This window comes from Chinchilla lanigera, unplaced genomic scaffold, assembly GCF_000276665.1.
Source record: "Chinchilla lanigera isolate Chin_1 unplaced genomic scaffold, ChiLan1.0 scaffold00007, whole genome shotgun sequence".
Taxonomy (NCBI): Eukaryota; Metazoa; Chordata; class Mammalia; order Rodentia; family Chinchillidae; genus Chinchilla; species Chinchilla lanigera.
This window is the reverse complement of record NW_004955408.1, coordinates 626,227-652,182: the sequence shown is the minus strand read 5'-3', so window position 1 is coordinate 652,182 and position 25,956 is coordinate 626,227. Positions and strand designations below refer to the sequence as shown.

The 25,956-nt window shown below is 42.7% G+C and overlaps 1 protein-coding gene across 1 annotated transcript in view; it reads right to left on the bottom strand.

Moving 5' to 3' along the window:
- The window catches only part of Rnf130 (ring finger protein 130), a gene marked incomplete in the record, with an annotated part of 99,057 nt that overhangs the window by 8,593 nt on the left and 64,508 nt on the right, over positions 1–25,956 (bottom strand). Inside the window, 4 exon segments of the mRNA XM_005376010.2 lie at positions 1,895–2,099; positions 5,332–5,428; positions 12,280–12,362; positions 14,070–14,141. Coding sequence (XP_005376067.2) covers positions 1,895–2,099; positions 5,332–5,428; positions 12,280–12,362; positions 14,070–14,141 — 457 coding nt within the window.

The window sequence follows — 25,956 nt, the reverse complement described above, 5'->3', positions numbered from 1 at the left end:
CTCCTTTCTTTTTTGTAACGAAGCATGCGTGCTACAACTGAGCTACACCCCAGCTCTTCTCAGATTCTTTTACATATGATAAGCAGACGAACACTTAGAACTTCAATTATCTCTATATTTGTGAGTTCTGAATACACATACATGTGTGAACTGGTCATCTCACTTTAAAAGTCAGCGTTCAAGGAGAAGGGCACACCCTCACAGCAGCAGCCGACAGGCGCAGGCCTCTCCACAGTGGCCTGCAGGGCCGGCCTGCCAGCCCCACCCCCTGCTGCTCATGTAGCACAGTGCCGTGTACACCGTGGGTGCTGGCTGATGGCATCGCGGTTGCTATGGAGCTACAGGGGCTTGTGGGGGGAAGGAGAACTAGCTTGGGTCTAGCTTAATCCAGTGAATTTTATTTATGGAACCATGTCTAAATTCTGCTAAAGGTAATTAATTTGGCACATGAAGTAGTATTTCTTTATCATCAAAAATGTAAGATATCCAGAGAACGTTTCTACATTAAAATATAACAGTCTGTACTTAATGTAGTAGTAGGTGCTCAATAAATGTATGATCAATGAAGGATTTACAAGAACTCATTAATAAACAACTTCTGTCTCCTTTATTATTTCTAGGTCACATTTATTTGTTTGTTTGTTTGTTTGTACCGGGAATCAAACTCAGGACCTTGTGCTTGCCAGGCAGGCGCCTGTGCTGCTGGACTATATTCCTGGCCCTAGGGTCACTTTTTAAAAATGTAGATAATAAAATCTAAATGCTGGAGTAAGGAAACTAAGAAATGCTATTGAAACAAATCACTGCAAATAGTAAGAAATGAGCCAAACTAGCAAAGAAAATAGTTCTACTTATAACTGAATGGAGGTTCCTGGAGTTCAGACAATAGATAAAATAACACATGGGGAATCTAAGGGTAATCTCTGGCTGGTTAAAAGCATGTCTTTCCATTGGACAGATTGCAAGAGTCTTAATATGTAAAAGGAAAATTACTTTATAAACCTATCTCTCCCCGTTTTACTGACTCCCAGTGGTAAGCGGAGTCCCATCAGCTTCAAGGCTTGAGGCTCTAGGCAAGCAACAGCACGAATCAGAAAAGGCAGTGCCAGAGCGGCAACAAGAGATGGGTGAGAGGTTGTTAGATGGAAACTGCATGGGGAGAATGGAGGTGAGGAGGAGCTGACTGGTTACAGGGTGAATGCCTACAACGCCCACACACGCTGCTAGCCACGCACGCCTCCCCACTCACACTGCGCCTGGGCACTGCCCTCAAAACACCTGTGCATTTCATTTCTGCTGTCAGCGCTTCGACAGTCAAGGCCTTCATAACTAGCCTCAAACATTTTTCTTTAAAGGCGGACTGTACTTTGGCTCTTCTCCCATCTCATGCACAGTTGCACCAAAGGGTTAAGTACCAAGAAACCAAACCGCTGTAAGAAGTAGGAGATAATGTGAGCCATGGACAGACCATCTCAACTGTTCCTGCAGCTGTGAATTTTTAGGCTAAAATTCTAGCAAGCTGCCTGCACCCTGGGAGATGGGCAGAACCAGTGCCTAGTTTGCAGCATGCCAGCACTGCTGCTGGCCTGTACCACATTCTGGTGTCTTCCTTTAACAGGCCTGTTTGCAATGCGAAGATTTCAAAACAAGCTTAAGAAACAGCTACTGAGACAAAACTCTGGATGACTCCTCTTCAATCCAGTTATTCCTATTAATGACACACCAATACACCGGCTCCTTATGGTAAAGAAAGCTCTGCAATTCCAAACACCTGACTTGACAGACGTGCACACTGCTTTCTCCTTTTAGAGCTGCTGGCCCAGGGCCTCAACTCCTCATGACAGCGCATGCTCAACAGAAGCAGTGATGCTGCCTGGTGCCTGGGGCCACTTACTTGTTACTGCAATGTTGATTTCTCCCGCTCTGGGAGTGAGCTCCCCATCCTGAGGAAGAGGTGAGATCCCAGAAGTTCGAAGTGGCTCCAGACCGAGGGCGTTGTCACTGGCAAGGTCACCTAGGGCTGATCTTCGGTTAACTGCTTGGGTTCTGGTGAGCCTTTCCATATCAAATGCTACGTGATCAGTACATGGCAGATTTGGCTGCAAAATATTTCCAGATTAAGAATAACTGTAAAGAATAAAAAGTTCTTTGATAAACTCCTAAATGACATTCCACTGCAAAAACTTCGAAAAGTTTTATTCATGAGGTTTCATCTCATTTCCCTGCCCATCTATTTTTTTCTTTTCTAACCTAAAAGGTTTTTTCAAAAGGACAAGATAACCTCCTAAAAATGGTACAAAGGAAAACCACAATTCACTGAGTAACTAAGAAAATGCATCTTTGTAAAGAAAGGACAACCTTTTGTGGACATGGCTCACAGGCAGAGACAGTCAAGATTATAATGCTGAGAGACATTCAGCTTAAGAGACAAACAGTATTACTTTGGCTAATGTTAAATGTAAGAGATAACATAAAAATTCCTCTTCCACCCTGTTAACTTCTTGAAAGTGTCCTATTTACCTGGTACTCAGTTTTTAAATATCTTCTATCTTTAGACCCACGTAAGGCAGACAGCAAAGGGCAGATTAAAACTGAAGACTTTTAACAAAGAGAACCCTTCTCCACTGCTGGTGGGAATGTAGACTGGTACAACCACTGCAGCAATCTGCGGAGGTTCCTCAAAAACTGGGATTGGAGGTCCCATTTGACCCAGCTATTCCCCTGCTGGGTATTGTCCCAGAAGAATTAAAAACATCATACCACAGCAATAAATGTGCACCTATGTTTACAGCAGCACAATTTTAATAGCTAGATCTTGGGAACAACTCAAATGCCCATCAACTGAGGAATGGATAAAAAAGATGTGGTCTTTTTATACAATGGAGTACTACTCAGCCATACAGAAGGATAAATTGGAGACTTTTATAGGTAAATGGATGCAATTTGAGACCATACTCATAAGTGAAATAAACCAGATGCACATGTGTAAACATCGTATTGTCTCTCTAGTGTGAGAAGCGTAAATAAACCAGATGCACATGTGTAAACATCGTATTGTCTCTCTAGTGTGAAAGAGTAAATAAGATCCAAACTGTACAACAGATATTGTAAAATGGAAGAAACTTCAAAAGGAAAGAAACTGGGATGGGGGAAAGGAGAAAAGGAAGGGAAAAACAAATAAAAATATGTATATAAAAGGTAGTTAAGATAGTTATACTACTAATTTCTCTTAGTTCAATGAAAAGAAAGGCTTGTGCTAATATTGTTTAGACAATTAAGTGCTTACAACTTGTACTCTGAGTAACTAATTTAAAGATAACAATATGCAAGGTATTAACCATGGTTGCCCTCTTATTATCTTTTTACTTTTTTATTTTAAAGAGTAAAAGAAGAATAACATAATAATAGGGGTGGCTTACCAAATTACAGACAAAGTGGTAGGAAATTATCTATGGTTATTGTTTTACATACTGTTATCTATAAGATAGTTTCTCAGGAAAATAAATAGACAAATAATAGTGAGTTACAGACAAAAGAGGTAGGAGATGCCCTCCTATTATCTTGTTTTGAAATTTTGTTTTTTTTCTTTAAGATAAAAAAAAGGAACAAACAAACAATCAAAAAACCCAAAGACAATGATCCCTTTCAAAACCTAAGCACTTAATCCTGAAGGAGAGGTATGTAACTGGTTGGGGCCAAGGTTTACCAATTAAAAACTGTACTTAAGAATCTTCCAATCTAACAATATGAATATTTAGTTTCCCTAGCAACCTCTAACTCTTTCTGCTTATAGCTGACAGCATATGAAAAGCACAGTTGGGAAAGGCGGCTGAGAAAAGTTTATACAGAGAGAAGTCACAGCCAAGCAAACCCAGAATTGAAGGATTCCAGAGCAAAAGAATTCTATTTTAGATCATACAAAGTTCTATTTTAAAAAATTATAGCATAGTATAAAACTGATGCTTTCAAAGACACCAGTTAGAAGAGGCTTGTTATATTTAAAGAACCATGATGGCTTATTGTACATTTTAGTAGGATCTCCATTTAAAATGGGCAAGTACCAGTACCTAAAAGAATAGGCAAGAGGCAGTGACTAAGTGTGCTTGGATTTGACTAGTGTCACACAATGTAGATTCTCTATTAATCAGTCTCCCAGTCTCTCTGGGAGATTCTCTATTAATCAGTCTCCCAGGGGAGAATTGCTACACCCCAATATTGGGGTACTTTATTTTTTTTTAAGGTCCTCACTATGTTGCTCAAACTCCTATGCAAGTGATCCTCCTGCCTCAGCCTCCTGAGTAGCTGCAGCATGTAGCAATAGAGGCCAGGGATGTTGCTGCAGCCTGTAAGGCACAAGTCAGCCCCTATGAGAAGGAGTTATCTAGTTTTAAGTGTCAGTAATGTAGAGATCCAGCAAGCCCGAGTTAAGCTGTTTCATGATCTCTGGAGAAGCAGGCAACCATGATCTGACAGCATAATTCAAACAGGACTACTCAGATCTCCTTTGGGTTGTAAGGTAAAATGAAGAGCTCATCTGTTAGATCAAGCTCAGTTTTCTGTCGCATGAGGAGATCATTCATCTTTTTTTTTTTTTTTTGAGACCAGAAAATATTTTATCTTCCTTCAAAAAGCAAAGCCCTGGATATATACTCCTTTGCAGCAAGGGAAACAAAAGTGACTCCAGCATCTCGGCTGGTCAGGGCGGGCCTGGCTCTGGGACAGCTGACCTCATCTGTGCCGCTCACCTGGCAATGCCCTTACCAGGCTGCTCAAGGTTCTTCAAGGGCTTCAGTCACCATGTGCCTTTGCTGCCTGCAACTGACCAACACCCAAGAGACCACAGGCAAACTTAAGAGGAAGGAATATCAGTGAGGACATAATTTTATGGTTTTATATCGCATCAAATGCAGAAAAACAACTACAGGACCAAAGTAAAAGTCTGTGACTGATTTGTGTGTGTGCGGCGTGCAGCTGGAACCCAGAGCCTGACACAGCCGGCAGACTCGCGCCACTGGCCACACTGCCGAGAGACTAAACAAAGGCCACACGTCTGCGTCCCTGTGTCAGTTCTTCATACACCCACCACCCACCGGAAACACACGTTTACAGTAGACTAGTACAGTTACAATCTTCTTTTCTGGACTTTCTAGACTTTGAAATAATCTGGAAGGAAGGCAGTGCTGAATTAACAAAGGTACATGGCAAAGAGTCAGTTTATTTTTGTGTCACTATATCATATCTCCTATCATACCAACAGTGTTATATTGTATTACACTGTACTATACTTAGATGTAATACTACAGAAAAGTAACAATGAAATAGGAAACATACCACAATTCCCAGGGCCTTCAAAATATTAAGTTTGCACATAGGACAGGTACAGTGTTCACTAAGCCAAGGATCAACACAAGATTTGTGGAAGACGTGCCTATAAAAAAATGGAGAATTACACCATCAATTATATATAGAAAACCTATTAGGTCAAAATGCAAAAAATGGAATTTTTAGTTAGTCTATTTTTCCTTATTTTGGCATTTATTGGTAAGTTACAAGAGACAAAGAGGGGGATTAAACTTGCAGAAAATCTTCTGAACCCAGTCTCATATATTGATAACACTGTGATAAGAACTGCTAAGTGGGGTATGGTTGCTTGGACTTTATTTTTGTAGGGCTGGGGATGGAACCCAGTGCCTTGTGCATGTTGGGCAAGCACTCTATTACAACTTAGCTAAGTGCCCTGCCTTAAAAAAAAAGGGCAGGGAGGGTCTCACTATGTTGCACAGACTGTCCCCATATTCCTGGGCTCTAGGGATTCCCCTGCCTCAGCTTCCTGAGAAGCCGGGACTACAGACAGGTCCATTGTGCTTGACTTGGACATCTTATTCATCAAAATTCCAAAAAAGACTTGAGGAAACCTAAACAATTTATTAAGACTAAAGAAATCATATCTTGTAAGTTAAGTTTTCTGTAATAGTTAATGTAAAAAAATGGAATTTCTAACAGATACTAAGTCACAGTTAATTCAAAAAAGTTCTCTGTATAATTACTGATTTCAGAGACCTCAACCTATGTTTAATGACTGTAAAAGTCACAAGGCAATTGGAATTGTTGAAAGTGGTAAACTGACAGTTCCAATAATCAAGTAACCCTCAGCAAGTTTCAGCTGAAACTCTGAAGGGGCAGGTGTGGGGATTTCTTCTCAAATTCTGGGAAACAGAAAGTCACACCCTGTGACAGGACGTAAGTCAGTCCAGGAGGAGCCTGCAAGCTTAGGTCAGAAGCTCGTGCTCCTCGGAAGGGAGCTGCGGAGACCACTCTCCAATCTCGAGCACCCCCACGTAAGTGTGAGGGCTGCTGCCAAACCCAACGGCAGCCCTGGAGCTGGGCCGAACAGGCAGGGGTGGGCGCCCAGAGACGCACAGGCAGGAGGAGACACCAGTCCAAGTAAAAGCTATCTTGAGAAAGATGCCAACGTGGACTATGGTATGCCTTTAAAACCTTGACTGTTAATTTAACACATAAATGGTTTGACTGCTGGTTGAAAAATGCAGTTTTGATTAAAAAAAAAAAGGAGGCTGATAAAACTCACCCCCCTCTTTGGGGTAAGAATAAAGACCCATCATGAAGTCTGAAAGTATCAACTTGCCAACGACCCATTTACCAGAACCTCATCGTTCCTGAAGGCTCTCAAGCCCCCAAGTCAGAGGCAAGGCCCAGTGTGGCTCACATGTGTCATGTCTGCTTCTTGTTGCTGGCACCCACCCGTGGGAGTGCTCCAGAGTGGGTGATGGGCTCCTTACTGCAGGGATGCCCTCAGCTCTACTTTTCAGCAGCAGTCAGATAGAACAAGGCTTCCCAACTTGCTTTAGGGACACAGACCCCTGCGATCTAATATAAACGACAGGACCTCCTCTAAGAAGTGACCATGGTGCGTATTTCGGATGTCTCGCACGCACTTTGGGGGTGTGTGGGTGGCTTACAGACCTGGCAGCGGCTGGCATGGCCAGGAAGTACTCTGGTCAGGTCTGTCAGTGCAGGGTGGACAGTGGGACTTGGCTGAGTGATGGGGAAGAGATAAAGTTGTGTGATTTCTGACCAGAGTCGCTGTGATGCTGGGGTGGGAGCATTTAACCTGTCAAGGAAAAGCCCTGGCTTATACAAGTTTAAAGGGTGGCTCTGGCCAGTGTTTTTGCTTTTCTACTACTGGTTATTCTGAAAGAACAAAGTGGTGTTAACTCTCATGTTTAATTTCTAACAAGACATAAATCAGTGTTCGCTATCTGTTCCTTCAACCTTGAGCTGCAAGTGGGTTCCTCTTATGCTGGTCTTCGTAAGTAGCCGCTTCATTCTGCATTTGGTGATCTAAAAGAACGAGTGCCTTCCTCCCTGTTTCGCTGCACATTAGTCTCCTCTGTGCTGTCAAGCACTGCAATGAAAGGCAGCGAAGACTAACTGGTTTTTAGAGACAAACTAGGAAAACCTCCCTCCCTGAGCTAACTCACAATCGTCCCTGAGGGAGGGCAGAGCAAGTGAAGTAGAAAGAATTACCATATGTTATGTACAGGTACCAACTGCCATCGTGAATGAAATCACTACATACCACAAACACATACCCTAGAAGTTAAAAACCCCATGTTCCTATCCCCTTGCTCCAAACTAACCCCCAAGGTATTGTTAAGCAGGCAAAGTGAAGTTAAAGTTTTACAGGAAACCCCAAGGAATGATTAGAACACCCTGCCAATCCCAGCAGGCACCTTCTCACTAGCCAGGGGGCTGCTGTGGACAGCACAGTGGGCCAGCGAAGTCTTGGAAAGAAGCCCGGTCCCACTCTTACAATCAAAGACTCCAGTAAGAGAATCCACACAAAAGCAGAAAGGGCCTGGCACACTTAGGGCTGAGCGACACTGAGGTGAGGCAGCCCGTGTGCTGAGGGGCGGGGAACTGTGAAAAGGACAACCGGGGAGCCATTACTCCTGTAAGACATGCTTTGGGATACAGAACACACAACATATGGAATAATGGAACAGGCAAAACTGGTCACACCAAAGAGCAGCTCCTCCCCCTTTCTATTTGCCACAACCAGAGAGGTCAGAAAATGGGGCCTGGGTGGGCCAGCAGAAGTCTACATTGGGGGAAGGGGTGTATTTTCACAGCTTCGAAGCCCCTGGGGGCCCTGTCAAGGACCTGGCAGACAAAAGGACCCAAGATTACTAAGGCTCAGTGACAAGAACTCCCTCCCCTCACCTGGACTGGTGGCAGAGGCCATGGATGCCAGCCCTGTCCCCGAGGTAGGGTGCCCGGCAGCTCTTCAGCCAGCCAGTGGCCAGCTGCCTGACCCATTTCAGCTCCCAATGGGCACCTTAAACACTTGTTCATCCAAGCTAGGGCACTCTACTTCTGAAATGTTATTTTTACCTACTAAAAATTTCGAGGCTAACCTTTAAGTAAGGTGGCTGTTTCTCAGTTTCTAAGACACGTTGGCTAACATTCAAAGGATGATCAACTGTAATCAACTGACACAAGCAGGAGGTCCCCAAAGCAATGCCAACTGCCATCTGTCCACAATAAATTAGTGCGGCAGAGGATGAAAAGCAAAGGTCAATGCAAAAAAAAGTCAGCAACCCATGGGAGGCTTGATATATATAGACAGAAAGGCTTAGTTCAGGCCCCTGGTGGGCGCGTTAGAGACGAAGGACAGACAGACACAAGACATGAAGCGACCCACACCCTGCAGTGAGGTGAGGAAGAGGCAGTGAGTCTAGACCCTGCAAAGGCGGGGGGGCAGAGACTGTGAGGGCAGAGACTGCAGGGTGGTGTGTGGCAGGTGATGGTTTCAGAGCTTTAAAAACTGGAAAAGGAAATGCTTGAGCATGACTCAGTGCTGATGAGCAGTGACCAAGGATGACACTGGAAGGAGCAGACAGGGCAAGGTCCCCAAGGATGTGAGAGCTGGCAGAGGTAAAAAGCTCAGCAACAGAACAGAGGGCACTGCCTCCACCTTGATAGGAGTTTGTGGTGAGCGGGAAGGCAATCACGCCTGAAGGCCAGGGATGGGAGGTGAGGGGATTCTGCCCCTTACCCTCTCTGTGAAGTTGGCTCTGCCAAGAGGGAGGAATGCCGCAGTGAGTGCAAGTGTGTAAGAAGGAACGTGCCTGAAGAGCTGAACGGACAGCGCAGCTGGGGCAGGAGGGCTTGGGCAGCACTCAGGGCCCAGACTCCAGCCAGTTCAGAGCCCCAAGGGAAGACACTGAGGGTCGCAGCTAGTAGCCATGGGAGACACAGGGAGCTGTGGGAAGTGGAGACTCAGACTGCACTGGACCAAAGGAGGGCAGGCTACCCTAGACAGACAGCCTGTTTACCACGCGGCAGCAGGAGGTGAGAGTTAATGCAAAGGTACTCGTGAGGCATCCACTGGAAATAACATGCCTGGAGATGTGCGGTAGGAACATCTATATGCAGACGTCCTCCAGAGCTGTGTGCAGATGTCCCCTAGGTCTGTGTGAGGACGTTCTCCAGGTCTCTGTGCTTCTCATTGGAGGCATGGGTCATCTTCACTGTGTGGTGTGGGTGCTTTTGCCATCCAGCGGGCAGAGGCTGAGGGTACTGATAAACACCTGGTCCACAGGACAGTTCCTCTCACTCCTTGCCCCACCAAATGACCTGACTCCAAATCTCAGCAGTGCTGAGGCTGAGACCTTCAGTGTCGGACAAAATTGCCACAAAATGTTGCTCAATGTGGAAAGTTAATTTTTATCGCACCTGATGTTTTAGTAAGCAGGGTAAGTGGTAGTTTAGAGAAAGCTGTGATTGCTGAGACTTGAAAGTAAGAATAACAAAGCTCAGGGGAGAAGTCTGACAGAGCAGCAGGCATGGTATGCCTTGTCAAAGACAAGGACCAAGACAGCAGAATGAGGCCGTAACCAGGGGCACCAGACAGTCTGCTAAGTTCACCAAAGTCTCTAACATTCAAACACAAAGCCTGAGAAGCAGTTCTCTGCTTTCCCCCACACAAACAGTTATGACCAGCCAAGGGCCTGGACTCACGGAGGGTGTAGCCTTACGACATGAGTCACTCAGGAGCACATTCAAATGCTGTTCTGCACTGCGGTGTGTTTCTGACAGCCCCTCACTCATCCTGATGCATGGTCAGATTTGGAGAGCTCTAAACTGAGGGAAAGAAAGCCCTCAGAATGAACTGCAGAAGCCAAGGCTTTAGGGATGAAGGGAACTAGAACAAGCCTCCAAGAATCTATTTCAGGTCTGCAGAGGCCCCCTGAGGAAGGCACTCTCAGGTCAGCACTGCCCAGGAGAGGCCCCCTACTTGGGATGGGTGGTTCCAGGAATCTAAGGCTGAGACAGAAGACAGAGGATTTGTAAAGTTCTGGTTTCCTCCTGATCAACACAGGCATCTGCTGATTACCCTGTGTAATGTAGCCTATTGATCATCTGCTTAATTTGTATGTGTGTATGTGTTTCCTTTAGCCTCACGTTTCAAAGAATGTAAATGAAGACAAGGAGGAACAACTGGTCATTATGTAATTTAATTTTCTATAGGACAGCTGACAGTTTGACAGATTTTCTCTGGATGTTAACTAGAATGACCTGACCTCCAGAATCTTATATTTCTGCTTCAGGATACAGAATTCTTAAGTTCTATGATTTTTTTTTTTGTGTGTGGTTTTTCTCCGGTACCGGGAACCGAACTCACAACCTTGCGCTTGCCAGGCAGGCGCTTTTGCCGCTGAGCTAAATCCCCAGCCCCAAGTTCTATGATTAAAAGCAAACAACTTCCCCCTGCAAAAAATTTTCCTAGGTTCAAAATAGATTACTTTGTAAATATGTGAAACAAAACTCATTTAGAGACAACTATTCACTATTATGTTATTCAACCACATGTGCAGAGTGGGAGTGTTTGTGTGGAAGTATTTGTGGTACTGAGGGTTGAAACTAGAGACTTGTATTCTAGTGCTGAACTATACCTCCCCAGCCCAACACTGTATTATTAGAAGGCTGAGTTATGTGGATTTTTTTTCTTTCGAGACCGGGCCTTGTTATGTAGCCCAGGTTGGCTTTAAACTTATGATGATCCCCAGCCTCAGCCTCCTGAGTGCTGGGATTACAGGCGTGTACCACCATACCCAGTTTGTTGGATCCCTTTTAGAGAAGAGAGAAGAGAACAAAGAAAAAGTCTTTGGTTTTAGGCTTCTCAGCAGGTGATTTTGCATTTTTCCAATTGATGGTCAGAATTGCGTGTCTTAATATTTCATATTCTCCAGCTTGATACAGCACCACGGTAGAAATCAACATGCTTCTAAAGAAAATGTGCTTTTTTTTAGGCACCAAGGCTGCCATGGACGCCCCTGAGAGAGGTTTGCCGTCGATGGAAGAAGTACCAGCAATGAATGCTGACCTTTCTATTGGCTCTGCTACTTCTGAAATGTATCCCTCAAACATCTACTATGACCACAGTACTGCTGGCAGTGGTGATGCTTTGGAGGGAAGGGGTCTAGTGGGGTCCTGAGGCCATGCATGGTGGGGGATTTCCTGTGGGGCTCCTTTGGTAGTTCTTCAAGAGGGCTGTTAGAAAAGGAGCAAGCCTGGCTGCCTGGAACTCTTTCTGCTCCTGTTCAGAATGTGACCACCGTGCTCTCCAGGGCTGCCACTATGATGAGATATCCCCAGAGGTCAAACCAATGGGATGGACTGGCCTCGCCTGACCCTGTACTTTGTACCTCCCACACTGTGAGCAAAACAAACCCCTTTCTCATCCTAAGTAGCCACCTCAGTACTCTGTTAAGGTAATGAAAACCTGACAAACACAAATGGCAGGGAAACACCTTCTTTAGATGGGGGGAGCAGTGTGATCTGTTCTGGCTTAGAGCAGTGCACAGCAGGGATCAGCACCCCATGCGGCAGGCCACGCTCCAGGAAAAGGCTTGCTCCCAGTCCCTCGAGCCATGGGGCCCACAGCCTGGTGAATACTGTAGAAGTCTCACACAGGGCACAGTGATGGACTCTGAAGGAGGTAGAGGAACAGGAGGCCACAGTAATCCTGGAACAAAACTCCCAAGTTACAAGCATCTAACAACTACGTCACGTGTGCTTCCTGTGGGGCAGCGCCCGTCAATGGTGACCACAGCCTCTCACCGCAAACCACATGCAGTGGCCATGGCTGTGGCCTGCCAGGACAGCTCTCAGGAGCAAGTGGACACCTACTCTGAAGAGAGACATAAAAAACATATTCATGTCATTCTTTGCAAAACAAGGAAGCTGACATACTTGCAGGGGAGAATCCGAACGACATCATTCTGTTTATAGCTCTCTATGCAGACTGCACAGTGATCAAAGTCTGGGTCTGTTTCCTGAAAAGAAGAGCACAGGACACAAGTTACACACCACACCTGCACACATGGAGGAGGCAGTTCAGCCAAGAATACCCCTGTGGCAACCGTGGTAAGCAAATGCTCACAGAGCAAAAGCTATGAACATAACTTAAAAAGCTTTCATTTGCTTAACTATATTGACCCAAATTATACCTAAGCCAATCTATTCTGTCTTGAAATTATATTGTAATAATCAATGGTAATTCTGTTTATGAGATGCCTTAGAATTTTCAGACCACAGTTCTAATGTTTTTCAAGAGTCACATTAACTATCACCTTGGATCACCATTACATTCCTACCCTCCATTCCCACTGTGTTGCTGGTTTGTCTGAGTACTTTTCACTACAGACTCTGCACAACCTGGGTCTTCACCAGGCAGCTCAACTAGTCACCTGCCCCCCAGTACGGCCTCCTGCAAGCACCCGGCAGGCTGCTGTCCAGAGACCACTCTAGGAATAGCAGCTCTGCATGGGTGAAGGGAGAGAAGGCTGGAAGCTTCTCTGGTCTTTACCAAGAGTCAGGAAAAGTCAGTCAGGTGCTTGGCCACCAGGTTAATTAATTTTCTCCTCCTAAGGCTGCTGGAGTTTCAACAGAGTTGCCATTAAATAGAGCATGTCAGCAACCTAAGTGGGAAAGGTGAGACTGTTTGCTGTGTCATTGCCACGTGGAATGAAACTCTGTGGGACACTCTTGGCAGGTCTAGGGGTGCAAACTAAGAAGACCTGTTGGCTTTAATAAGTAAAGGAAGGATTGTTTTGCGCTAGCCTGGGGGACAAAGGAAGATGGGTAGGTTAGACAGCTTCAGGGACTTCACGTTACAGTAATGTCAGGAGAAGGCCAAGAAGACATTTATACTGGTTACCATTCCTCCAGACGGAAGTGCAGCTATTTTGATGCTACTTGTATTTTCTTTTTCTTTCCTTAGTGTATTAAGAAATAAAGTCTCTACCTCTGGAGCTGTGTCAAGGACAACAAGATATGGTGGCATCAAAGCAATGGGAATAAAAAGGGGGCAAGTCCAAGAGCGCAGGAAAACTTAGGAAATGGACAATCTTTTGAAATCACCCTTCCAGTGCTCTTTGCTAACAGGTCAGCGATGTGTGTGGGGCAGGCGGCAGATTCAGATGCAATCTTCTCATGCTGGTGACTCTTGAGTATGCTACTTGCAGGATCTAATTATATCAAAGTGTCATTTTGTGCTTACAGAGAAGCAGAGCTGGAGCTCTGACTGGAATCGTGGGTAAAGGTCTCAGCCACAACCTTCTGTCACTGCCTCTCAGACCTGATCCCCAAGCATGGGGCCCAACCCTGGTGAATTGTGCTCCTCTTATTCCAAACTGCTTTGACTACCATAGAGAGAGCACCCTGTTAAGTGATGCACTCTAGAAATGTAGGTCTTCAGTTCAAACCTCAAACAGACACAAAGTGGTAAGAAATATGAAGACAGCACATGACTCCTAGCTATTTAATGCACGAAGTAGAATTCTTGGAAGATGTATGCTAGGCTTCAGTGGAAGAAAGCTGCAGAAAGCCACAGCTCGAGTAGCAGTAGTTAGGTTCTTGACACTTCAGTGGTGAGCACATCTGAAGTCCAGCCAGTTAGGGGGCTGGCTGAGGGGCTTCCAGATGGCATGCTTGGCAAGAGCAAGGCTTTGAAGAGACTGCAAAGTAGTTCATTACTGTACCTTATCACCTTTTTTTACTGTTCTGGTTGTCAGTTTACTGATGGCTTTCTTGGCTGCATCTCCAAGGCGACGCTACAAAAATGGCAAATAAAAACAGACATTAAGTGTTAAGATCTATGAATCACGGTCTTTATTTTTAAATAATTAAAGGTATAAAGTCTCTAATTTCCTATATCACTCTGTCACATCATATAAGAGGATTCTAAAAACAATTACAAAACTGGCAACGGTACCATTTATTCAATATTCTTGCTAAATAAAAAGTGTACACAGCCAGGCATGGTGGAGCACACCTGTAATCCCAGCACTGGGGAGGCTAAGGCAGGAGGATCACTTTGAGTTCAAGGCCAGCCTGGGCTACAATGTGAGTTCAAGGCCAGCCTGAACTGTATAGTGAAACCCTGTCTCAAAGAGATAAAAAAAAAAGTGTATACAGTGAAAAAGGCAGGTATCATCACAATCACTTCTGCATTTTGTATTAATAAACATGTGATGTATTACAGCATTACCATGTCTGCTTCTGTGCTACCCTCCCCTGCTCTACTAGCTTTCAGGTTGTGCTCCCGGGATGATCACTCTTAGGGGTACAAGCTGTCTTAGCAAAGACATTCCACTGCTCCCTGAACCCTTCCCGTAGCCTCAAATCTGAGAAAAGATGCAGTACGGCTCTCCTTTCGGGCCTGTCACCACCTGCTCCTCAACCTGAGGAAGGCGCGGCTACTGTCCCAGGGCTGAGTTAACATTTTGCCAGACATTGCGACACCACAACCCAGAGGTGAAAGGACAGCGAACTCTTAAGAAGCTATCTGAACTGGGGAAAGACCTGTAAACACATTTTAATTTAACTCAGAAGAAAGCCTGCCCTGGGCGGAGTGGCAGCCAAAGGACAGTAGGGGAGGGCAGGGCAGAGGAGGGATGTCACCGAGTCTTTCCAGAGGTTATGCAGGAGCCAAGACTTGGACAGCAGGGAGGAAGGAGTTTGGTATGGAGGAGCACAGGGAACAGGGACTCTGTAAGGAACTGTCCAGTACAGACACACGAGAGGCACAGGTGTGTGCAGGAAAGCACACCTCAACCTTCCTGGTGAGCATCAATTTTACTAGAAGTCAGAGTCTACACCGGGATTGCAGCTTCAAACTAGGACAGTCTCTTATTCAGACCATAAAATCCCTGTCTACAGAATGTCATGTCTTGTTTTTTTCTTTTCTTTTCCCTCTTCTTCCTTCCTTCCCTCCCTCGCTTTCTCTTGCTTTTCTGGGTACTGGGAATTGAACACAGGGCTTTCACACTGAGCTACATCCCTAAGTACTTTTAAAGATATTTTATTTTGAAACATGGGCTTATCAAACTGCTAAGTTGCCCAGGATGGGTTGAGTCTTGTGATCCTCCTGGTTGAGCCTCCCAAGAGTGCTAGGTTTACAGATGTGTGCCACCATGCCTGGCTTGAGAATGTCTTTTGACAATTGGTTTGTTTAAATTAGGACACCAGGTTGAACACTGCCATTTGGGTCCTATGTCTCTCAAGCCTCTTTTAATCGTGAATCTTATCTATCATTCTTTTAAAATAGCTTTATGGAGATATAACTGGCTTAAATTGCATATATGTAAATGGCACACTTTGATGTATAATTACACTTTAAAATACCATGAATCTTAAGTCTACACTTTTATTTTCATGTAGTGGGTTAGCGACATCTTCTAAATTTCAATACATTTTCATTTAGTTAAATGTTTTTCTAACTTTCATTTTGATTTCTTGTTTTGGTTTTTTGTTGTTGTTGTTGTTTTTCTTACTTTTTTTTTTTTCTTCCGGTACCAGGAATTGAACTCACGAATTTGCACTTGCCGGGCAGACGCTTTGCCGCTGAGCTAAATCCCCAGCCCCTTTGATTTCTTCTTTATCCCACAGGTTATTTAGAAGTTAATTCCCAAATGTTTGGAGGTTTTTCAAGGAGCTTTTCATTACTCATTTGTTATTTAATTTTAAGTGGTCAGAGAACATATGTTGTGGGAACTTGAATCTTTTTAAAGTCATTGAGACTTGTTTTATGGTCTAGAATATACTTCAAAAGAATGTTTTTACTGAATGGAGTTTTCTATAAATGTCAAGCAGGTCAAATTAGTTGATTATGCTGTTCAAGTGTTATGTATTTACTGATTTTTTTTTTTTGGTCTACAAATTCTTCCAATTATTGAGAGAAGGGTACTGAAATCTCTGAGTGTAACTGTGGGCCTGTTTATTTTTTACTGCAGTTCTGTCAGTTCTCACTTTGCTTCTAAACCACTGTTACTAAGCTCTGCAGTTACATTTAGGACTACAACATCCTCTTGGCAAAGTGGCCATTTTATTAAGAAATGATTTTTATCCCTGGCAATAGCTCTGCTCTCAACTACCCTGGGAGATTCATGTAGCCACATCAACTTTATTTTGTGTTAGTATGGTATACCTCCCCCCGACATATTTTTTAACTTACTTGTATTTATTTACTTCTATAAGCTTTTTTCTGTGCTGGGTATAGAGCCCAGGTCCTTAAACATGCTATGAGCGTTCTACCGCCAAGCTATATCCATAGTCCCTTTATTCCATCTCTCAATTTCTGCCTCTATAGGGGTTATAATAGTAGTGGTAAGGTTACATTTAAGTCTATTTGGTGTCTCTTTTTCTATTTTATGTTTATTTTTCCCTTTTTCCTTTTTTGGGTTGAGAATTTTTAGTGGTTCCACTTATCTCCTTTGTCGGCTATCATTGTAACTCTTTGTTATTTTAGTGGTTGCTTTAGAGATAATGTATTCATCTTCACCACAACTGAACTTCAAGCACCTGCACTACATGTTATAGTGTAAGGGTTTTACACAGCATCCCTGGATTTCTTCCCCTTTGGCCTCTGTACTATTTTTTCACTTTGCTTGCACATATTCTACATACCCTATGACACCTTGTTATATTTTATACTAGTTCTTGACAGGGTATGATTAAGTAGCTCAGGCTGGCCTTTAATTCATTATGTTGAAGTAAGAATATCACAAACTCTGCCATCTTAATCTTTATAGTGTTGTTTTGAGATGAAGTTTTGGCTATGTAGCCATGGCTGGTCTTGAACTTGTGGCAATTCTCCTGCCTCAGCCTCCCAAATCCTGGGATTATAGGCATGCCTGCCTGCCAATCTTTATATAAAAAGACATCTTTTTTATTTATTCCTTGGTTAATGGGCACCTGGGTTGTTTCCAAATTCTAACTACTAAAAATTGTGCTGCTATAAAAATGGGTGCACATATATCACTGTGGTATGATGTTTTTAATTCTTCTGGGAAGATATCCAGAAGGGGAATAGCTGTGTCTAATGGGATCTCCAATCCTAGTTTTTTGAGAATCTCCACACTGATTTCCCCAGTGCTGTACCAGTCCGCACTCCCACTAAGAGTAGAGAAGGGTTCCTTTTTCCCCACAGCCCCTCCAGCATTTATTACGGGTTGATTTCTTGATAATAGCCATTCTTTCTAGGATGAGACACGATCTCAGTGTTTTAATTTGCATTTCTCAAATGACCAATGATGTGGAACATTTCTTCATATATTCATTTGCTGTTTGTATTTCTTTATCTTTGTATTTCTTCAATGTATATTCATCTCTGATGCCCATTTTTGGATTGGGTCTTTTAAACTGGGAGGTCTTGGTTTTTTTTGAGTTCTTCATACATTCTCACTAGTAAACTTTTGTCTGAGGAACATCTGGCAAACATTTTTTCCCACATTGTGGGTTGTCTCTTCACTCTGTTGGTGGTTTCTCTTGCTGTGCAAGAGCTTTTTAATAAGATGAGATCTTAGTTGTCGATTCTATGTGATAGTTCCTGTGTGATCAGGGTTTTTATTCATGAAGTCTTTGCCTACACCAATGTCTTCTTTACCTATTCTATCTTCCAGCAGATTTAATGTTTCTGTCTTAATACTTAGATCTCTGATCCATTTTGAATATAGTTTAGTGCATGGTGAAACATATGGGTCTAGTTTTAATCTTCAGCATGTGCAAAGCCTGTTTTTCCAGCACCGTTTATTAAAGAGGCTATCTTTCTTCCAGTGAATGTGTTTGGCCCCTTTGTCAAAGATAAGGTGGCTGAGTATGTCTGGAGTTGTTTCTGCATCTTCTAGTCTGTTCCACGGACCTTTGGGTCTGTTTGTTTTTTTTTTTTTTTTCCAGTACCATGCTATTTTTATCACAGTAGGTTTATAGTATAATTTCAAGTCAGGGGTTGGATGCCCTTTGCCTTGCCTTTGTTGCCCAGAACTGCTTTTGCTATTGTAGGTCTCTTCTGGTTCCAAATGAATTTTAGGAGTGTTTTTTTCTGATTCTGTGAGATATGCTATTGGAATTTTGATAGGAATTGCATTAAATATGTATAACAGTTTTGAAAGTATAGCCATTTTCACTATATTGGTTCTCCCTACTCAAGAGCAAGGGATATCTTTCCATTTACTGATATCTGAATCAATCTCCTTTTTCAGAATACTGTAGTTTTCAACATAGAGGTCTTTTATATCCTTCGTTAGATTGATTCCTAGGTATTTCACTTTTTTTGGATTGTGCAACCAATCTTTAAAACTTCCTTGGACAACCCACTCAGGAACGTTCCTGTCTCTCAGGGGTATTCCTATTGCTATTCCCCATTCCCCTATTCCTATTCCCCGTTTCTTTTCTCCAATAAATTTTCCTACTTGTAACACCACCACCAAAAAACCATCAAAAAAAAAAAAAAATCCCCTTTCTTAAACTTGCTCACTGGACAGCTAAGTCTCCATTTCTCCTTCCGCCAGCCCCTGGAAACCACCACTCTTTCTGTCGCTATAATTATTCTTTGTATTTCAAATAAAAGAGGAATCATACAAGTATCTATGTTTCTGTGACAAGTACATTTTGCTGTGCTGTAGAACTTCAAGGTTTCTTCATGTGGATACCTCAGAACACCCTTCTGTGCAACATGCCCTGAGTAATATTCCACTGTCTCTCTACACCCGTCTACTTATCCACTCACCCACAGATGGACCCAGGCTATGTCTACCTCTTGGCTACCACAAATGATGCTGCTCTGAATGTGGGTACATGTGCTGGAGTCTCTGTTTTCAATTCTTTTGGGTGTGAACCCAGAGTGGAATGACTGGATCATATTAAATTAACGTTTAATATTTGGAGGGGCTGCTGTGCCGTTCTCCCCAATGGATACGTCTCACATATCTATCGGGGGTCTGCTTCACTACAGCCATCCCAATAGTCACTGCAGTTCTCACTTGTGTCTCCTTAATGATTAGTGGTGCTGAGCACCTTTTCACATGTTTACTGGCCCTCTGTGTGCCTTCTTCAGAGAAGTACCTCGGGGTTCTTTTGCTTGTTTCTTAATTAGGTATTTTTGTTGTTGTTGTTTTTGGTTGTTAATGAATTATAGAAGTTTATATATTCTAGGTAGTAATCTCTTGATTTACAATAATATTTTTTCCCATTCCATGGGCTGCCTTTTCATTCTCTGGATCAAGTTCTTTGTTTTTTTTTTTTTTTTTTTTGCGACTTGGTCTCATGATATAGTTCAAGCTGGGCTTGAGCTTATTATGTAGCTCAGGCTGGCTTTGAACTCAAAGAGATCCAACTACCTCAGCATCCCGACTGCTAGCATTACAAGCATGCGGCACGATGCCCGGCTACAATGGAGGTTAAGAGTAGGAAAATTTATTGGAGAACAGGAATGGGGAATGCGGAATAGGAACAGCTCCTGAGAGACAGAAGGGATCCTGAATGGTTGCCCTGGATCATGTTCTTTAATGCCTGAAATTTTTAATTTTGTAGTCCAATGTATCATGTTCTCCTTTTGTTACCCATGCTTTTGGTGTCTGTTCAATAAATTAATACCAAATCTAATGTCATGAGGCTTTTCTCCTTTTAGTTTTATCTCTTATGTTTAGGTCATTGGTCTATTTCAGTTTTTATTGATGGTATAAAAGTTCAGTTCATTCTTTTAGGTGTGGACATCCAATTTCCCTAGCACCACAGCTGAAGACTTTTTACCTCAATGAATGGCCCTGGCCCTCTTTTTTTTCCCTTCCTCTTTTCTATCTTTATGCCAGCACCACAAGGGCTTGACTGTACCTTTGTAGTGCATTTTATATTTTATTTTATTTATTTATTTTTTGAGACAGGGTCTTGTTATATAGTCTAGGCTGGCCTTGAACTCACTATACCCTAGGCCGGCCTCAAATTTGCAGTGATCCTCCTGCCTCAGCCTCCCAAGAGCTGGCATTACAGGTGTACACCGCCACCTCCACCTGTAGTATATTTTAAATTCAGTTTCAGATCTTCACCTTCTTCCTTCTTTTTCAAGATTGTTTTGGCTATTTCGGATCCCTTGAGATTTCATGTCAGTTTTGGGATGGAGTTCCCACTTTGGCAAAAAATTCCATTAGGATTTTGATAGGGATGTCACTGAATGAATCTATGGATTGCTGCGGGTAGTTCTGACATTGTAACAATTTGGAGTTTTTCAATTTACAAACATGAGCTGTTTTTCCATTTACACACTGAGCATCCCTATTCTAAAACCCCAGTGTTCTGAAATGTGTTCTAAACATTTCAGGTTTTGGAGCACTTTGGATTTTGGAATAGGGATGCTCAACCTGTAAACTCTACGATGTAAATATTCCAAAATTAAAAAAAGAAAACAACCCTCTAAAATCTGGAACATTTTGCTCAACAGTTCAGATAAGGGATAATCAACCTGCATTTGCACCTTCTTCAGTTCCTTTCAGCAACATCTTAGTTTTCCGGGTGTAAGCCTTCCACCTCTGTGGTGAAGTTTATTTCTAAGCATTTTCTTCTTTTTGATGCTATTGGAAAGGGGATGGCTTTCGACATTTTTCTTACTGATCACAGTGTACGAGCTACATTTTGAAGACAGATGAATTAGATACAGCTGTGAGAGAAGAAAGGTGTTGGCGATAATCCTGCAGTTTCTAGGGCAGCATGGAGTACACAACACCTGCCATGGGAGGGTGCAGGGAGGTGCGTGTGGAGGAACAAGCCAGAGTCCTGTTCTGAGTACCACACACCCTGTCTCCTCAGTCCTGGCGACCACCACGCGGCCCACCCCTCGCCGGGGAAGTTTCCTCACTCAGGGCTGCCTGTACTCTGGCGAGTATGCAGTACAGGCATACTCCGGGGGTTTGCTTGCACCTGTGCATTGCTCTCCTTCTTGCCGCTATGTTCTGCAAATGCTAGCTACCTTGTTCTCTCTGGTCCACAGCTCTGTTGTCTCAAATGAAGGCATTCACTGTGGCTCATTTGTGCAGAGGTCTAGGAACTTGCTTAGGACGCTGAAGCTGAGTAATTGTAGGCTCGGCTCATTTGTTTCCAGTTTCTCAGGGATCTCTGGCCTTAGCTGCCTGATGTCTAGGGTCTTGAAATGGTTTCATTTTTTGTTGTCTTTTTCTTTTAACTCTTCCGGGCAAGAAGGGTAAAGCGAGCCCATTACTTCATCTTTGGCCTAAGCAGATGTCTCAATCATATTTTTAATTTAAACATCATTTTTGGAAGAAAAATCTATTTGTCTTCTAGAATGTCCCACATTTAAAATCTGGCTAGTGGTTGCCTCTTGATGTCAATCCTCTTGGTTGGTGTCACTTCACTTGTTCCCATTTCTTATACAATGGTTGGGAGATTCAGGCTCATTTGTATTGGTTAGAATATCACCAGCCAAGTACACTGATACTAAGTTACTGATACTAAGCATAAACCTCCCATCAATCTTGTGTCTGATTTTTGCAACCATTGGTTACCTTGAAGGAAATCCATCATTTCTTTAACAGTTATAAAAATGGTGATTTTCTAACTCTATAATTCATTTATTACCTGGACTTCTATTTTAAAACGTTTCTCTCATCAACTAGCTAACTACCATGCAACAGTTTGTATAGGAAAAAAAATCAGAAAATAAACCATTTTTTAAAATGTGATTTTTAGAGTAACAAGTGGGCCCTCTACCCTCTCCAGTTTCAATCACTTGGAGTTTTTATTCTTTGGATGCTCTAATTGCCTCAACTTTGGGTAGGGACAGCTCCTTTAAGATGACACTGGGGACTTCTGAATATATTCAAATAGTTTCCTTGCTTTGAGACATAAGGTTTTTAGGGATCCTAAGTTCCTCTGAGTAGAAGTGGCATTTAAAGACAACCTTAGAGCCGTGTGAGGGTAGAATGGGGTGCAGCAGTAATTGCTTTTTTTGTGGTGCTGTGGAGCAAACACAAGGTCTCAACCCTGTGCTCTGCCACTGAGCTACAGACCCAGCCTTTAAAATGGTGATGTGCTAATTCCTTTAGCATTTGTTTATTGTGTACACCCCGCACCCTCTCACCCTGTAAGTGCATGGTTTCAAAGTCAGAACTAGGGGCAGGGAAGACTCATTTCCCTATGTGTTCTACCGTGTTTCCTTTCCTTCCACTCCAAAGTAATAACTCTTCTATGCTTTACTTTAGCCTTACACTGTTTTGTTTTGAAAAGAAAAGCAGATACATGTAGGTGTGCACACAGCTGGACAAGTGCGCTCTATGTACATCCAGCGCTATGTCCCCTTTCCCTCTAATTCACTAGCTATACCAAAACAGCTCTGCACCTTGCCTTTTCCTTTATCACATGCCCTAGAGGTCAGTCCACAGAAGCGTACAGAGACCTTTAGAACTCCCTTCTTTTTATAGCTACAAACTGCTCCACTGCACACAGGACTTCACTGCAGAGGGCACTGGTTTACTCAGCTAGACTTCTGTGGGCAAGTTCTTTGTTACTAAAAAAAAAAAAAAAAAAAAAATCACACTGCATAGTCTTATATCTGTCATTTTTGACTGTTGTAAAAATGTTAATCTTGTCATCAGGACAGACTCCTACAAGTGAGGCTACTAAAACAAAAGCCAACTGCATACTTAGCCAGCACTCAGAGGATAGGCTCCTGCCTCTGCACCACAAGAGCCCCTCACCAACACAGGAGATGTGGCCCCACGGCCTTACCCAGAGCATGGTATCAAACCAGACTATTTCTTTTGTCAAAATGATCAATTAAAAAATGACATTTTGATGTGGTTTTAAGTCTGATTTAACTTGGGAGTGAGGCTGAAACATTTTAGCATTTTAAGCACTGCTGTATTTTCTGGTGCCCTCTCTTTGTTGTTTCTGTCCAATTTTTAATACCAAGTTTTCAATCTTTACACCTCAGGAGTGTTGGTCCTTGGTTTATGTATCAAGGACTTAAGTCCTTTGTAAATATAAGTCATCTCTGCCTTGTTTGCTGCTCATTTACCTTTTGTAAAGTCAAAAGCTAAATGAGCAACAAAGGTAAATACAAATTTATCAATTTTTAAACTTTTACTGAATTTTGAGGATAATTTAGGAAGTTTTTCAAGTTCTTTTTGTTTTTTTTTTTTTTTTTTTTTGAGACAGAGTCTTGCTATGTAGTTCAGACTGGCCTCACTATATAGCCCAGGCTTGTTATGAATTCAGGGCGAGCCTCTTGCCTCAGCCTCCCAAATGCTGGGATCATAGGTGTTCGCGACTACACCTGGCTCTAACCCCCCATTATAAAGGACATTTTGGGTTGTGTTTTCTTCTAATGTTTTCAGGTTTACTGCTCATAAATACCCTCTTCCTCATTTAAAATGTGCCCTGGTGTACAATGTATGGGACCTAAAATCCAATTTCGTGTTTCTCCAGTGGTGTCCCGCTTTGAGATGGGGTCTCACTGTGCCGCCAAGGCTGGTCTCAAACTCGCGAGGCCAAGCCCTGTACCTTGTGATTCTTCCACCTCAGCCACTCAGGCAGCTGGGTCTACAGGCAGGTGCGGCCACACCTGGCTCAGCGGTTCCCTATGACTAAAATATCCACCTTTGCCACTGATTGGGATGGTGTTTCTATTATATACTGTAGGAAGTTCCCATATGCAGTTAGGTCTATCTGAGGATTTTATATTTTATTCTATTGGTCTGTTTAGTCACAGGCTGGTTTAACTTTTAACATGGTTTTAAATAAGCTTTACTATATATTATAAAACTTGGTGTGGCTAGCCATCAGTCATTGCTTCTCCTTTTCAGTGTCTTTCCAGCTATTCTTAGCTGCTTACTCTTCCATGAATTTCAGAGTTTGTCTATATTCAGAAAAATATCTGAAGGTATTTTTATTATGATCAGGTCAAACTTTACACAGTTCTTAAGTTCTTACTTAGATTTATTTACCAGTCTATCCATCCATCCAGTCACAAATAGTGCCTTCCCTTTCATTTTATTTTCTATCTGCTTATTTCTCCATATTAAATTTATATCCTGTGCCTTAAACATTCTTTTTAGGTTGTCCCATCGATTCTTTGGGGGTTTTTGGATAATCACATTACCTCTTCCAAGTTCCTTCCAAGTGGTTTCTTTTGTAACTGCCTAGTTCAGTTCCCTCAGCATCTGTGCCAAAAGTAAAAGCTTTTACTTTTACTTTTTACCAGTCAGAAGCACCTTTCCTCTGTCCCTTAATGTCCAATACCTTCATGTAGCATTTTCCTTTGAACCTGGATGTGTATTACTATCTTCCTCTGGATTATGTCAATCTTTAAATCCTTCTGACATTTCCCATCATTCTATGATGGTAAACTTCAGTTAAACACATACATATAAATTTTTTGTCTTTTATTTTAAATCTGTCTAAAAGATATCGCCCCTTAGTTCTAACACTGTTTGTCTCCCACTGACTCAAATACCTAAAAGTATAATTTTTCTTCATGAAGAGCACTTTTTTTTTTTTATTTTTTGTCTTTTTGAGACAGGGTCTAGCTATGCAGTTCAGGCTGGCCTTGAGCTCACTTTGTAGCCCAGGCTGGTCTCAAACTCGCAACGATCCTCCTGCCTCGGCCTCTTGAGTGCTGGGATTACAGGCATGCGCTACCATGTCCAGCTTAAAAGCACTTTTAATTAAAGTCTCTCACCACCTAAACACCATCAAGTCACTATTTTTCAAGGAGGTAAGAGCATTAAAACTTCCTTTGGTGTTTGATGGTGATGACAATGATACAAAATAATAGTATGTGTAGTCACTAAGATTTATTTAGCATACCATGTATAGTTCTAGGTACTGCTATAAGCCCTTTACATGTACTCTTCACAATTATTTTATGAGACATCAACTACATTTTCGTCATTTTACAGAACATATTGATGCAGAGAGATTATCTAATCTGCCTAGATGACAATTTAGTAGGCCCTATGCAGATCTGCTGAATCAGATAGCACAGGAGTACACACATATGTGTATCTCTGCATTTTGGGAATTTGCAATTACAAAAAGTCTTCACCACAAAAAAAGTGTTTCCACCTGATTCTTCTGTATACTAAAGTTTGAGACTGTGAATCTGAGAAATATATATTTTGTCTGTTTTCCGGTGGCATTTGACTCTTCTTGTTTGTTCGTTTCTAGTTCAGCAGTTATGTAGTTCAGGCTGCTGCCCTTGAACTCACTGTGTAGCCCAGGCTGGCTATAACTTGCAGTGATTCTCTTGCCTCAGCCTCCCACATGCTAGGATTATTCAGCAGGCACCACCTTGCCAAGTGGCATTCAACTCTTAAAATCCTTGGAAACTCCTTGGTAAAGTAGTAAGTGTCTTCTGCATGTTTATAAGCTGACAGCCAGCTGGCAACCCTAGTTAGCTTCAGGGTGGTCACAGTTAAGATCAAGGCAGGCTTGGGGCAAAGAGTAGGGTTTTTGAACCCTACCCTTCAAACTATAGGGAAGAGAGACAAGGTGAGGGTTAGGTTGATCACCAATGGCCAATGATTCAATCAGCCATGCCTACATAATAAAGTTAGCATAAACCCACAAAAGGACTGTGTT